This window comes from Chenopodium album, chromosome 2 (assembly GCF_948465745.1).
Source record: "Chenopodium album chromosome 2, dcCheAlbu1.1, whole genome shotgun sequence".
NCBI lineage: Eukaryota > Viridiplantae > Streptophyta > Magnoliopsida > Caryophyllales > Amaranthaceae > Chenopodium > Chenopodium album.
This window is the reverse complement of record NC_137835.1, coordinates 23,027,638-23,041,977: the sequence shown is the minus strand read 5'-3', so window position 1 is coordinate 23,041,977 and position 14,340 is coordinate 23,027,638. Positions and strand designations below refer to the sequence as shown.

The window sequence follows — 14,340 nt, the reverse complement described above, 5'->3', positions numbered from 1 at the left end:
CTGTAATTATTATTATTATTTATTTATTATTTATTATTTATGATAAATATAAAAGCTTAGAATAGAACCATACCAAAGAAAACCAATAAGAAGAAGAAAAAACCATACAAAGCTTCTTAATAAAACCAAGGTATATATAGAAGAAGATGGCAAGGTACACTGCAAAGGGGCCTTTATAAAAAATTGTATTAAACTTGTACACAAATGTACTAAGTAAGACAAGCTCGCACCAAACAAGGAAAGCCTCTCACTGTTTAGTGAACAGTTGAGGTATGGGCAAGCCACCCTAGCATTAAGCAGCCATCCTAAATGTACCCTCCACCATATTCTATAATTTCTATAATTTAATTTAATACCCATTTTACCTGCACAAATATAATCAAGCAAAAATCAGACACTAAATTCCCTTTAATGCCTAATCAAGCAATTACACATTTCTAACCTATCTACTAATTGTAAATTAATTACCCAATCAAAGAAATGATCATTACAAATTTGGTCTCATTTTTGCGTACTAATACTAATTACTCACTCCTAAGCGAAAATGAAATTGATCAGCCCAAATTCATTCACATTTATGCGCTAAAATTAAAATTAAAATTAAAATACAAATGATCTTGATTAATGAACCCTAATTATCTTGATGGAAATGATCACTCTATTAAGTTTACAGTTCAAATAAGGTATGATTTTAGTTCACCAAAGATCTGAACAATTATACTTTGTAATTCAAGTAGTGTGTAATTTTATTTCATCAATTTACACTAACAATCCATTTTAATAATGAGTAGTAAACTTGATTACGAATCCTTAATCACAATGTCCTGAACAATTAAACAAGTAGTGTGCAATTTTATTTCATCAATTTAGATTAATAATCCATTTTAACAGTGAGTATTAAACTTGATTATCCTAAATCGCAATGTCATGAACAATTAAACAAGTAGTAATAATCCATTTTAACAGTGAGTATTAAACTTCATTACGAATCCTTAATCGCAATGTCATGAACAACTAAACAAGTAGTAATAATCCATTTTAGCAGTGAGTATTAAACGTGATTATGAATCCTTCATCACAATATCATGAACAATTAAACTTATGCAATAAATAAATGAATAATAGTGAGTACAAATGAATAATACTGAGCATTATAAATTAACATTAACAAAATTAAATTAAATAAATAATTGTTCATGCTAACAGTGATTATTAAACTTGATTATAAATCCCTAATTACAATATCCTAAACAAATCAAACTTATGCAATAAATAAACGAACATAATCGCAATAGTGAGTATTAACCATTGTTCATTGCCAAGCAAGTTGATAGCTCAACATAAATTTGCCAAGTCACCAAATGTCACAAAATGAGAATGGAATGACATTGAAATGCAAGTTGGTCAAACTCTCCCATTTTGCAACTTAGGAATAGTGAAATTTCATTGACTTGTGACTCATATCACTATTCCTTTCATTTGGAGAAGTTCTCACTTTTTAAAGGATTAGGGATAAAACAACTATAGTGGTTCATAATAAATTAATGTGAAATAGGTCTATTTAAGAGTTTGTAACCGGTCACATATTATGCGGGGTGGTCATCTATCACAAGTAGTTAAACCCTTTAAACCCCATTTTTCTTCCTTCCTCCTGAATCTCCTTCGTCGGCCGCCATGACTGTGCTTGAGCAAATTCTCGGAGCTTCAAACCTCCAACAATCCATTAACGAACCTCTCAATTACCCCTTCAATCTCAGCGCTGAATCCATCATCCCTAATCTCAAACCTAACTCTGAAAATCCTCTTTCTCTTTTGCAGCCATTATCTGGGTTCGAAATCTCTCAACCTGATGCCAAGCTTATCGAATTAACTTCCACTTTCTTCAAGAAACTCAAGCGTAAGATCAAATCTCCTCAATCTCTTTCATCTGCTTCATTTGTTAAATTGCTTATTTCTTTTCTTGAACAAATTGGGGTTATTAAATTTGGGGGTTTAGATGGGTTGGTTTCGAAGAAAGATAGTGATGAAAATGGTGAAGGGTATTGTTGTAAATTGGTTGAAAAGCTCGGGGCTTTTGTTGGGAGGGATGTAATGGGGTTGATGATTGAGGGTTGTTTGATTTTGGGTAATTGGATGATTTTGGAAACATTAATCATCAACAAGTTTATCGTTGATCACGGGGTTCGGTCCGATTTGCTGTATAACTTGGTTACGAAGGGGCGGTCAGAATTGGTGTGTTTGTGTTTAAGGTATTTTGATGATTTAGAGTCTGCTGATTTGGGTAGGGCTTTGAAATGCTTTCTTTCGCCTTCGAAAGAAGGGTGTTTGAACATGGTTAGTGTTATGAGTGAGTGGGAGAGTGAGGCTACTGCTGCTATTGAAAAAGTGGGTGATAAGAAGTTGAGTGGGAAAAAAATGGGGTTGGCAAAGGATGCTACATTGCTACTTATGGTTGCCTATGATCAGTTTTCGCAGGCAGAGTTATGTTTGCATTTTTTGTTGTCATCGTCGAATGTTGATGAAGTGGTGTTTTCGAGTGCATTGAGTAAGCTTAATGCTGAGGAAGTGTTGAATTTTGTTAGGTATTTAGGGAAGTGGTTGCACAAGTATGAGAGGTTTCCTCATGTTGGTCCGTGTCCTAAGGCCGCTACTACATTGGGATTGAACTTGTGTCAATGGGTGCCGAGGGTTGAAGATGTTGTGAAGGCGTTTGGTTTGGTTGTCGATGAGCACTTCTCTTCATTGGCTTTGCATTCGGAGTTTCATGAGGTGCTGAAAGCAGTTGAAGGGGTAGTGAGCTCTTTGGTTTCTGAAGGGAGATTTTGTTGCTCTGTGGCAAATGTGATTGAGGTTTTGAAACCAGAAGTTGGAGGTGCATAACGTGGATGTTCCTTCTTTTGTAATAGCTTTTGTTTAGAAAAGAATGTCAATTTTGATATTTTAAACCGATGCAATATCAATAGAACCTAGTGTTAGATATAAGCTGAAATATGTGACGTGCTGACAAAAAATTGTATGGTATTATATCTGATGAATCCCTGATACTGTTGGTATTTAAAGTAATTTTTTCAGTTTACTCTTCCTTTGCTATGTATGATGCTTTTCTTATTTTTGAATTTTGTCATCTATGCTAAGCCTACCGAATTCACGGGGTTTTGTAGAAACGTATGTGTGGTTTTGCTGCTGAATCTAAATTATTACCCTGCTGCTGCAATAATTATGTTTTTAATGTTCAATCTGTTGTTAGTTTGTTACCTTAAGCATATAGCTGCCATTCTTGCTGCCATATCACTCATGCATAAATCATGGTGTGATGGGAAGATTGTCATCATAATATGATGTTTTTTTTTTTTGACGGGACATAATATGATGTTTGGACTTTGTAATTGTCACACTCTGCCAGCCACAAAACTTCCAAAGGCATGCTGGTAAGGTTCGATCATAGAAACTCAAGGCGCTGCTAGAAAATTTGATCTATGTATCTGCTATAACGTTCCTAGAAATGCTGTACTTTCAGGCTTGCCTCCTACTCTCGGCTATGAGAAGAACCTAAGCTTCTTTACTCATTTGCAGTCTGGTATTATATCTGATGAATTCCTGATAACTCAGCGTTGGAATTTAAACTAATTTTTTCAGTTTACTCTTCCTTTGCAATGTATGATGCTTTGCTTATTGAATTTTGTCATTAATTGTATTTTGCATATTCAGGTGCGACTTATTTCATGCTAAGCCAATTGAATTTGCGGGTTTTTGTAGAAACATGTGTATGGTTTTGTTGCTGTATCTAAATTATTGCCTGCAATAACCATGTTTTATCTAAATTATTTCCCTGCTATAATCACATTTTTAATGTTCAATCTGTTGTTACCTTAAGCATATATAGCTGACATTCTTGCTGTCATATCAATCATGCATAAAATCATGGCAAGTATAGGAAGATTGTTAGGAACGCTGTTGATACATAATAATGTTTGTACTTTGATTGTCAAGATGGACTGCCTGGTGGCTATCCAAGCACTCTGCCATCCACAGAAAATTCCAGGGGCATGTCCGACAGGTGATCACATAAATTCAAGAAGCTGCTAGCAAATTTAATCTTTGTATCGGCTGTACTATTCCTAGACCTACTCTTGGCTATGAGAAGAACCTAAGGTTCTATAATCCTTTGCCCCAAAATATATGATGATGCTTTATTGCTTTTGAACTTCTGGTGAAAACCACTAAACCCAGTTACTCTTACATCTTAAACGCTTAAAGCAATCATGCATCAACTATCTTAGATAAGATCAAATTGGATATGTTCACCTGTTGCGCAGTAGATTAGATTTATCTGGCAACATGTCTTTTCTTTGCTATGTAGAACATGAAAGGCAATTGTTCAAAAGAACAAATGAAATAGGGACTACTGAGCGTAAAGATTGCATATTAATGTAGAGGGCACTAGATTGGTACGTGGAAGCAGTGACAGAAGATGAGAAGAATTACATTTCCTGACTTCTTTGGTGAGATTGCCTTGTAATTGTTTTTTTTAAAAAAAAAATCCTGGACGTGGTCGCCTAGCCTATCTGAAAAACTGGAAGTTTTGCAATCTTTTTATGAAAGTTTATAAACATAAAATAACATGGCTACGGACTACAAGAAGTAAGTAGAAATGGAGGAATGTTATGTATTTGTTAGTACATAACATGAGGTGTGAATTGTATCATTATTATTATTATTATAATAGTGATGTAAATAGTTTAAAATTACATTAACGATTGTTACAATGGTATACATTTGAAGCTAATATATGTACCACTAGATTGTGAAATTAGGCCATTGGAGTGTAATGGTATAATTGTAGTTGTAATGGTATTAAAATGACTATAGTGGTACAATTAAATCCTGAAAACTGAAGTGTTGGTCTCATAACCTTTTTGTTATACTAAGTTACCATTATGCCCCTGTTATGTACATAACTTTCCTCCCTTTGAAATGCCTCGGAGTACAAGCAAATTTTAATTACACATGAAAATACTTACACCATTGATCTTATGAAAGCAAAACAGTTCAGTATTAAAATTAGTCGAAAGTTGTTGCAGGGAAAGGGCCGATTGCAGTTCAGTGTGAATCTAATGGCCTGAGCCCAAAATAATTCATTATCAAGAAGAGCTCCCACTGGGATGATTATTGTATATAATTATACATCTAATTGGGCAACGACATGATGTAACAAATGAATTATTGCTTCCTACAATAACTATCCTACTCAATAAGTATAACTTTTAACAATAATAATAATGAATAAATACCTATAACCCTCGAATTTAACCACCCTCTTCTCCTACAATCACTAGTCAGGGGCTATGCATCTGAAAACAGGGTCTACATTAGCTTTAACGGCATCCTAATGCAGGGTACACCCATTTATATAGCTGTTGATAGTGCAGGTCCGTAGCCATTTCGATGAGTCTTCTGCCATCTCCATGCTGTCTCCAAACTCTCTTGGAGATTTGTATGCCTTGCTGTCCAGTTCAGCTCTTCCCTAATCTTTGTTGGGTCGCTGTAAACTTCAGCGTAATCACCTGGGCGGCGAGGAAGATAATCAACCTTTATGTCTACCCCAGTCGCCTTCTTACAAGCCTCCACAAATTCTTTGACAGAACTACCTGGTAATACAAGATCAGATGCAAGTTACTACTGATAAACTTCAATAAGAAATTTTAGGTCAAAAAAGCTAATTAACCTCCCCCAATGGATCCTACAAAAACTCCAACAAGAAAAATTCAAAACGAAATTTTGTCAAAAAAAACCACCTTTCAAAATACATCTTTCAATTTTTTATTTTGCGTAAGAAGCCACCTTTTAGAATACATCTTTCAATTTATATATATTTTTTTAATTTTTTGAATTAGCACCTTATATGCCTGATTTCGACATAGAATTTCCTTTTCCGGTATTAAGCACCCATGTGCCATGCACCAAAAATACCCATCTTTATCACCCAACCGACCAAAGGTGCCCCCATGGAACCTTGCCAAAATCCACCCAACTCCCTCAAATTCTCAAAACCAACAAACACCACCGAAACCAATCACCCACCAACGGAAACCCACCACCCTCTAAACCACTCAATTACCTCCATAACCACCACCCTCCCCCAAAAATCACCCACTAAAAACCATAACTTCCCTAAACAGCACCTCATCTACTTCAAATTCATGTCCACCCACCCCCAAAAGGCCAAAACAACTTTTAACAACTTGAAAACTGTATCATTTACCCTAAAATCAACCTCAATCATCAAGAAAAACTCACCAAACAACTGGAATTAAGAGATAGACAAAGATTAGAAAAGAAGAGAAGAGAAGAGAAAGGAGGCAGGGAGAAGGATGATGGATACAAAGGTGGAGAAGACATAATGGCAGTGGAGAGGGAAGAGGAGGAGGTGGTACAGCCAAGAAACGAAAGAAAATGAGAGGTTGTGGAGAGGGAAGAGGAGGAGGTGGTACAGCCAAGAAATGAAAGAAAATGAGAGTTTGAGCGGAGTCAAAGCTGAAAATAGTGAGTCAAAGGGTGAAATCCAGTTAAAGGTGTTTGAAATATATATATATATATATATATATATATATATATATATATATATATATATATATAAGGTGTCTTCTTACAATATAAATTGAGAGGAATTTTTGACAAAAACCCAATTTTAATAGGTGGAATCTGACAATTTCCAATCACAATTAAATATCAACACATTACCTTTTCCTGTTCCAACATTGTAGATTCCAACCTTGCCTGGCATTGCCTTTTCAAGAGCTTTGACATGAGCATCAACCAGATCCGTCACATCAATGTAATCTCGTATACAAGTGCCATCTGGTGTTTTGTAATCAGTTCCTCTAACCTGTATAATCAATATCTGACATAAATATATGGCTATAACTGCAAGAATTAAGTTCATCAGAAGATGATAAGAAATGTAGTATCAGTGTCTTTCGTCTTTTAGAGATTAACAGTGCCACAAATCAGGGAATTAGAGCTTGCAAACACAGAAAAGAAAAGAAGCTGCTCAGCGGCCACTGAACATTCCCTCATGAAAGTGCTCCCCAGCCAAAAGCTAAGGGTAGGACCATAAATACGAAAGTCTACTAGTACTTATTCATACGAGAACGTGTGCTTAGATCGCTGATTAAAAAACATGTAGAGGACAACTTAAATTAACACGATCAAATCTGGTTGGAGAAAAGAGAAGAGATTTTCCAAAGCATGCAGAATAGTAGACTACATTCAATTGTAGAACAGAAGAACGACAATATCAGAGTTGTAACTTTTAGACAATTTTTAAAGATTTTCCACAAAATAATACCATCCATATTCACAGACAGATATCATGAAAGATTAAATAACAGTACACAATATGCATACATAAAGAATACATATACATGCATACCTTCAGTCCTTGAGTAATTCCACGAGCTGCATCAAAACATGCACCTGAAATGCGTCCATGCTCACGCAACTCAGGTCTAGGAGCCTCCCCCAATCTTCCATCAGGATCTGACCCAATGACGTTAAAATATCTAAACATACAGAAACAAGATCCAAGTTAGAAAAATCATGTAGACAGATTGAACAAAATGGCTTGAAACTTGTGCAAACATCCAAAAGCACAAAGCATAGTATGTACTGTGATGACTCGTATCAGCAATGCATAGACCAGACGATGTTTGTCACATACAAAAGTGGACCCTAGAAAGAAAAATCCTACCTACTAGAGCACAGGAAAATTTTGAAATTACTTTCAGAGATTATTTTCAATGCATGTACAATTTCCATGTGCAAGTTGAAGAAGTCTACAGTCTAGACCCAAAGAACACGCTAAAAAACAAATATGAAATATAAATTTCACAATATACAAGACAAAATAAGTACCATTCTTGGCCTCTAGGGAACTTCTAGCCCGGTTTCATGACTACCTCTCCCAATCCCATGGAAGAAAGCAGTGTTAATCAAGATGTTAAAAAGGGCCAACAAAAGGAGCAAAAGAGGCCAATCATTGCCAGATAGCTGATAGAAAACGCACATTTGGCATGAGCATATAACCATTGGATGGGATAACATAGGAATTGTAGTAGGGTAAGGTGAGGATAAGTGCTCTAAGCCTTTTATTGTGATCCAAGGGTGATGCCTAAGTGTTCAGCAGCACACAAAAGGTGAAAATGATACCATGACAAGGATCATGCATTCCAATCAGGTTGCTAATAGATCCAGCTCCCTGACCTCAGTGTTTAAAAGTCGTGTATAAATTACATTAATTAGTTAATGATTAAAGCTTTGCAAACTTCCCCAAGTTTTTTAGTTGCCCTTAGTTAACAAAATATGTTCACAAAGAGCTTTATTTACCTATTATTAATAAAGACCCTGTTGATAACCAGGTAAATTTAGAGCTAAGAAAGTAAGTACTTTGGAAATTCAATAGAGATGTCCTCTTAGAAAGTAGGATGTTGCAAAGAAGTAATATTTCAGAACAATGAAATTATTATACTTCCAGCTGCCATCAGATGCATCAGAATAGAGAAATGCTTGGTAGAAAAAATGTTCTAAGTTCAGTGAAACTGAGTAAGAGGGGAAAAAAGAGAAAAAGAGAAGAAAAAAAAAACACACTAGACCTCTACAGGCTAGTAAAAAAGGGCGACCCTAATCAGATAAAATACAAAAAAACTAGGACGGTGACAGTATTTATTTAAATGTAAAGCAGACTAGGGAAGAAGTAAAATAATAGGAATTACTCTATTTCTTAAACTAAAAATATTCCATATTATTTACAGTTTACACCTTATTATCACTTTGTATCTTGTGATACTAAATTTCAGATACTTTAACTGAGATTAAGCTCTGTACACAATACTCCATTATGCATACAGGTTTTAGTTTCAGGTAGACATAACTTGTAATACAATGGAAATGCTTAAGGCTAATTCCTGTTAGTTCAGATAGAAGACTTACCTTAATATCATAACTGCCATGTCCTTGTTTGGCTTAGTGAGATCCAAAATAATATCTTCTGACATCTTCTTAGCCTTACCATATGGGTTAATAGGAACCTGAAACAGCAACAGAGTAAATTGAGGACAGAGCCAATAGCTTTTGACAGTATGACTTTCTACCCAAAAAAGTACATAGCAAGTAGACTGATGAAAAAGAAAGGGAATTTTCAACAGGCTCTAACCTGAGGAGTTTCCTCTGTTATGGGCATCTTCTCAGGCTCACCATATGTTGCACATGTACTTGAATATATCAAAGTACGTACTTCATGCTTTACCATTGCCTTCAATACTACCAAGGTATTTGATGTAATATTGTGATAATATCTGAACAACAACAAAAATTGATTGTACATGGAAACATTAATAACCTTTTAAGACATGGACTAATACTAGAAAATATTACATCAAACATATGACTGGCAAAGATATTGTGAGTGGTTTGATATTTCAATTGACCGCAAATTACTTAACCAGCAAGTTTAAGCAGGATCCATTAAGCATATGCATTAAACCAATAAAGATTCCTCTGGAATCTCTTTAAGTACAGAGGCAAGGTCTTCTCTCAGATATGTGAAACAAACTTTAGATACAACACAGTAAATCTATGTTACTCGGACTCTTTCATTTACCTCACGTGTCTGTGTCGACACGACACATGTCGGACACCGACACCGACACTTGGACACTTCATTTTCAACTAAAAACACAACTTTTTTCAAGAAAATGGGTGAGTCCGATGCTTGGACACCCGTGTCTAATTTGACACTTCATCCGAGTCCAAGTAACATAGCAGTACATATTCACATGGTTAATCACGAAGTCAATCCTGGAAAGATCCATTCAAAACTAAGCTATTGGATTTCACTAAGCCATCTCTATCAATCAATCAATCATAAATTCAAATTGCTAAATTAAAAAAAGGTAATGTAAGGAAGAATGTATTTAACACAACAATTTATACCAATAAAACAATTTGTTACATTTCATTTCAATGTCGACTGTCAGCAACTGTAATCACTCTTAAAACTAAGTTTAAAAGCTAAAACAATAAACGTATCCGAAACAATAAAATAGTATGATACTACTGTTACCCAAAACTCCATAGAAACATTCAAACAAAGCTAAAATAAAGCTTACCTAAGAGGGTCAAGAGTGCTCTCTCCAACATAAGCAACAGCAGCGAAATGCATCACAGCATCAAAAGCATTTTCGGAAAAAAGTTTGTTTACCTGGCATTTACATTAAGGAAAATAATGGAGGATAAAGACTAACTCTGCCAAAATTACCGTTTGGAAATGAGATAGGTCAAAAGAGAATGATATAAGTCTGTAGAAAATCAGTAAAATGAAGATGCACTAAAGTGCCAAACAGGAGGCTCGTGGATAGTGCTTAAATCACATTTCTTTCAGCAGAACTATGTTGAATGTACTATTAGCAAGTTGCAGCAGGGTAGAAAGATGTAAAAATACAAATAAAATAGAAAATTGATACTATGTGGAAGCATACTGCTAATATATAAAATACATTGTCCATTCCATTTAATATCGATTTCTAATTCTGATAGAGAAGGAACAAAGGAATATAAGAAAGTTAAACAACTAAACAATGGCATGCCACAATAAGGATACAGCAGTAGCATCTCCCAGATCAGCATATACAAACTGAAGTCTTCCTGGTTCTGGAAACATTTGTTGCAAAATCTTGACAGCAGCCAGGTTCCCTCGAGAAAGATTGTCCTGCACATTATAAAACGATCTATTTGTAAACCTCAAGAACTGAATGACTAGTGAACAACTGGACAATAAGGGTGATTAAAAGGAGAAGATACCACAATTGTCACGCGATAAGAGTCTTTTAAAAGTCTTAGTGCTGCGTGGGATCCAATAAAACCAGCGCCCCCAGTTACCAGGACATGAGTGACCCCCATTTCACGACGAGAAAACTGAAGGGAAAAAGAAAACACAATGTGAATAAATGTGAACATTAGAGGATTGCTTCAACATCACCAGATTCAAGAAAACACTATAAGGAATAAGCTACATTCTTTCTTTCCTTGCAGTATAATATAATGTCAATCAAATGAGACACAACTACCATGAAATGCAGCTTAATAGTTTAAGCAAAATTACATAACAAAGTCATAATTATGTGAAAGAAGCGAAATTTATGTCTTCAAAATAATTCAGCCCAGGATTCATACTTTCAATCAGCCTTAAATTACCAGCAATAGTAAAAATATTTCGCGATCAAGCTTAGACCAACTCACAAGTCACAACTATACCATCTTGTCTGTATGCAAACACTCCTATAACCCATACACATATATATACAAGTATAAATGAAAATTTTACGGTAGAAATCTTACTTGGCTTGGGCTGTTAAATGTTGGAGATTGCTTGATCATAATAAGGCAAAATGCAATCAACCCAGCAGCTATAACTATTTTACCTACGACATTACCCTTCCGCTTCGGATCAGCGTAATCCATGCCTACAAGCCAAATGCAAACAAATAACATAAAAACTCTACATTATACAATTCAGATACTTCATCAATAAATCTGTAAACCTTCTATCTTAGCACCATGTAATTCGAGACATTAAAAACACGCGAAAAAATACCACCAAAATCATCATTATAAATCCAACAAACACAAACAATTCAACTTTGAAAGAAAGAAAAATAAAAGCTACAAAAAAACAAGATCCAACACTTATCTCAAAAATACACCAAAATAATATCAGCTTTTAGTTAGTTTTCCACACTTTCCATATTTCCCTTTCTTTCTTTTTCAATCAGCTAAAAGCACAACTTCCACACAACACAAATACAGGGCCACAACTAACCAAAAAAAAAAATGTCGGATATCAACTAGCTTAGTTCGCTAAAGACTCGGCACAATACTTCAATTGAATCAAACCCCGTCTACATCATTGCACGCAATACTACGTGGCAACTTATACACCAAAACAAGAATATAAAATTGAAGATGAAAAAAAAAACCCCACCTGCAACAGGCAAAGATCTACCGTTTCTGGACTGATTTCGTGCTCTGGTAAACCCGAGCATTTGTATAACAACAACTTCAAATTAACAATGTATATAATCAACCAAATTTAATCATCTGCAAAAAAAAAAAAACCAACATAATCATCATCAAAATCATTAGAATCCCATGATTAAAAATTGCATATATCTATCTAAAAGTAAAATCATTACCAACCAAATTCAAGTTTATAAAATCAAAGGTACAAAATTTTAATACCCAGAAAAATCTTCAAATTCTAGAGAATGAATGAATGAATCTTTCAATAAGAAATTGATAAATAAAGACAGAAAAAGTAGGGAAAAAAGGAGACAATTTGAGAAATAATTGCGCAAGATCCCAATAAGTGGAAAGTGACAAATGAAATTTCAAAATTAATTGAACCTAACACATGCATGCCGCTGCCACCCATGAAACAGCAGTATCAAAAATCAAACAACCCTAAAGTGATATTCATTCAAATTTTCAAAAAAAATGTGAAAAATCAAACTTATCAAACTCCCAAAAAAAAATTAACAAAACAAATTAAAAAAACCCAAAAAGGGAAAGTGAAATCATACCCAAATTTAAATATCAAAGTCACAGCAACCGATCAAAATAAGAAGGGTATAAATAAAAATAGTAATCTATTTATTTTATTTTATTTAATACAATAAAAAAAATTGTACAGAAATTGACAGAAGCAGTTGGAATGGTAGGGGTCAAAGATTATGAATGAAAAAGAGGAGAGAGAAAGTGAGAGGAGTGTTGTGAATTTATGATTCGTCAAAATATATACAGTAGAAATGGTCCGGCGTTAGCGGAGTGCGTGATGTTAACAAGTGTCAAGTTAGCGCGTTTAATGTTAAATAAATTACGTTAACTTTGTGGAATTTTAGTACCACTTTTTTTTTTTTTTTTTTTTTTTTTTTATTTAAATTTCACTTTTTCAGGTTTTGTTTCATTTATTAATGTTGGTCTGTCTAGTACTCTACTTTACCTCACATGTACGTACAACATATACAACGCCACCGATGAATAGAATAACAATAACTACGAGCCTACGAGTAGAGTGTATCGGTGCAAAGTTATGGGATGTATCGATGTTGGAAGTTACAAACTTACAATATAATGTGTGCATGAATTGAGGGTTAAGGGTTTGGAAAGTTGGAGTGAGAAGTTAGGAAATGATAGTTTAATTTATATTTAGATTGTTAAGTTATGAGACTTATGTCCATGATTGTTTGCTATTCACAATGAATTTGTATGTCGGTAAAGTTTTCTCGTGAGATTGAGATGGCTTTAATTGTTACGAAATCTAATCCCAAAATAAACCTAATTTTATGCAAAAACAATCAAAAGCAACCACATGCGCAAAAGAATTACTAGGAATTTACCTTAAAACTAATTTCATTGTCTAATATACAATCACTAGTTTAAGTCCCGTGCAATGCACGGTTATTATTAAATTTTATAAAGAGTTATTGTATTGAATTTTATAAAAAAAAATTAAACTCATAATACTAATTCAAAAATAAATATTACTTTAATTTTATACTACGTATGTAACTCTATAAGTGTCAAGATTAGTGACACTTAAACTTGATTTAAAAAAAAAAAAAAAAAAAAAAAAAAAAAAAAAAAAAGAGGACTTTAAAGTTTTTATTTTTTGTAAAAAAATTCTAAGGATAGTACTCGCATATGTTGTGTTAGTATTGATACGACTTATAAGAGAAGAAAATAAAGTGTATATATATATATAAAGTGTGTATATATATATATATATATCTTAAAAAATGATTTTATTTTTAATTGAATTAAACATTATTGCAAAAGTAACAAAATTAGTAGAAAAAAAAGTTAATAGTATTATCGAAGACTAAAATAATATAGGTCCCAATAATATATAGCAGTATTGTTTAATAATAATTACCTTTTTTTTTTTTACAAAAATAATACCAAATAAAAGACTAATTGTTAAGAATTTTAATTGGAAGAAAGATATTTTAAATTATTATAAAATGATTTCCTTAAAAAATCTATGTAAAAACGGAAATTAAAATGGGCGGGAAAACTGTTAATGAGATTGTGACAAGTGTCATTTAGGTTCGCTTTTAGTATAGGTTAATTGATTGATGATTGTGATTGTACATAGGGTTTTAATTTGAAACTGTACCGATGTTAGCCCCAAACAAAACTAATGTAGTTATGATCATGTCAGGCCTTGTGCGGCATAAATGCCCGGGTTTGAAAGAATTTTTGGGCTCGAAATTCGGGCTCGCCCCA

General features: G+C 33.9%; 2 protein-coding genes across 3 annotated transcripts; one reads left to right on the top strand and one right to left on the bottom strand.

Moving 5' to 3' along the window:
- Positions 1-1,674: 1,674 nt before the first annotated feature.
- Positions 1,675-3,627, top strand: LOC145570613 (uncharacterized). Its single transcript, XM_081629745.1, has 2 exons — positions 1,675-2,872; positions 3,518-3,627. The coding sequence occupies exons 1-2, from the start codon at positions 1,675-1,677 to the stop codon at positions 3,625-3,627; spliced, it is 1,308 nt and encodes a 435-aa protein (XP_081485871.1).
- Positions 3,628-5,106: 1,479 nt separating this feature from the next.
- On the bottom strand, positions 5,107-12,823 carry LOC145597409 (UDP-arabinose 4-epimerase 1-like). 2 transcript variants are annotated; one of them, XM_081653570.1, is made up of 11 exons: positions 12,636-12,823; positions 12,038-12,153; positions 11,395-11,519; positions 10,858-10,971; positions 10,658-10,765; positions 10,167-10,258; positions 9,212-9,353; positions 8,989-9,086; positions 7,433-7,562; positions 6,742-6,886; positions 5,107-5,648 (listed from the first exon to the last, which is right to left on the bottom strand). In XM_081653570.1, the coding sequence occupies exons 2-11, from the start codon at positions 12,096-12,098 to the stop codon at positions 5,407-5,409; spliced, it is 1,257 nt and encodes a 418-aa protein (XP_081509696.1). In that variant the 5' UTR covers positions 12,099-12,153; positions 12,636-12,823; the 3' UTR covers positions 5,107-5,406. The 2 variants fall into 2 exon arrangements, with proteins under 2 accessions (XP_081509696.1, XP_081509703.1); XM_081653577.1 differs by lacking the exon at positions 12,636-12,823 and adding an exon at positions 12,295-12,582.
- Between the last annotated feature and the right edge of the window lie 1,517 nt (positions 12,824-14,340).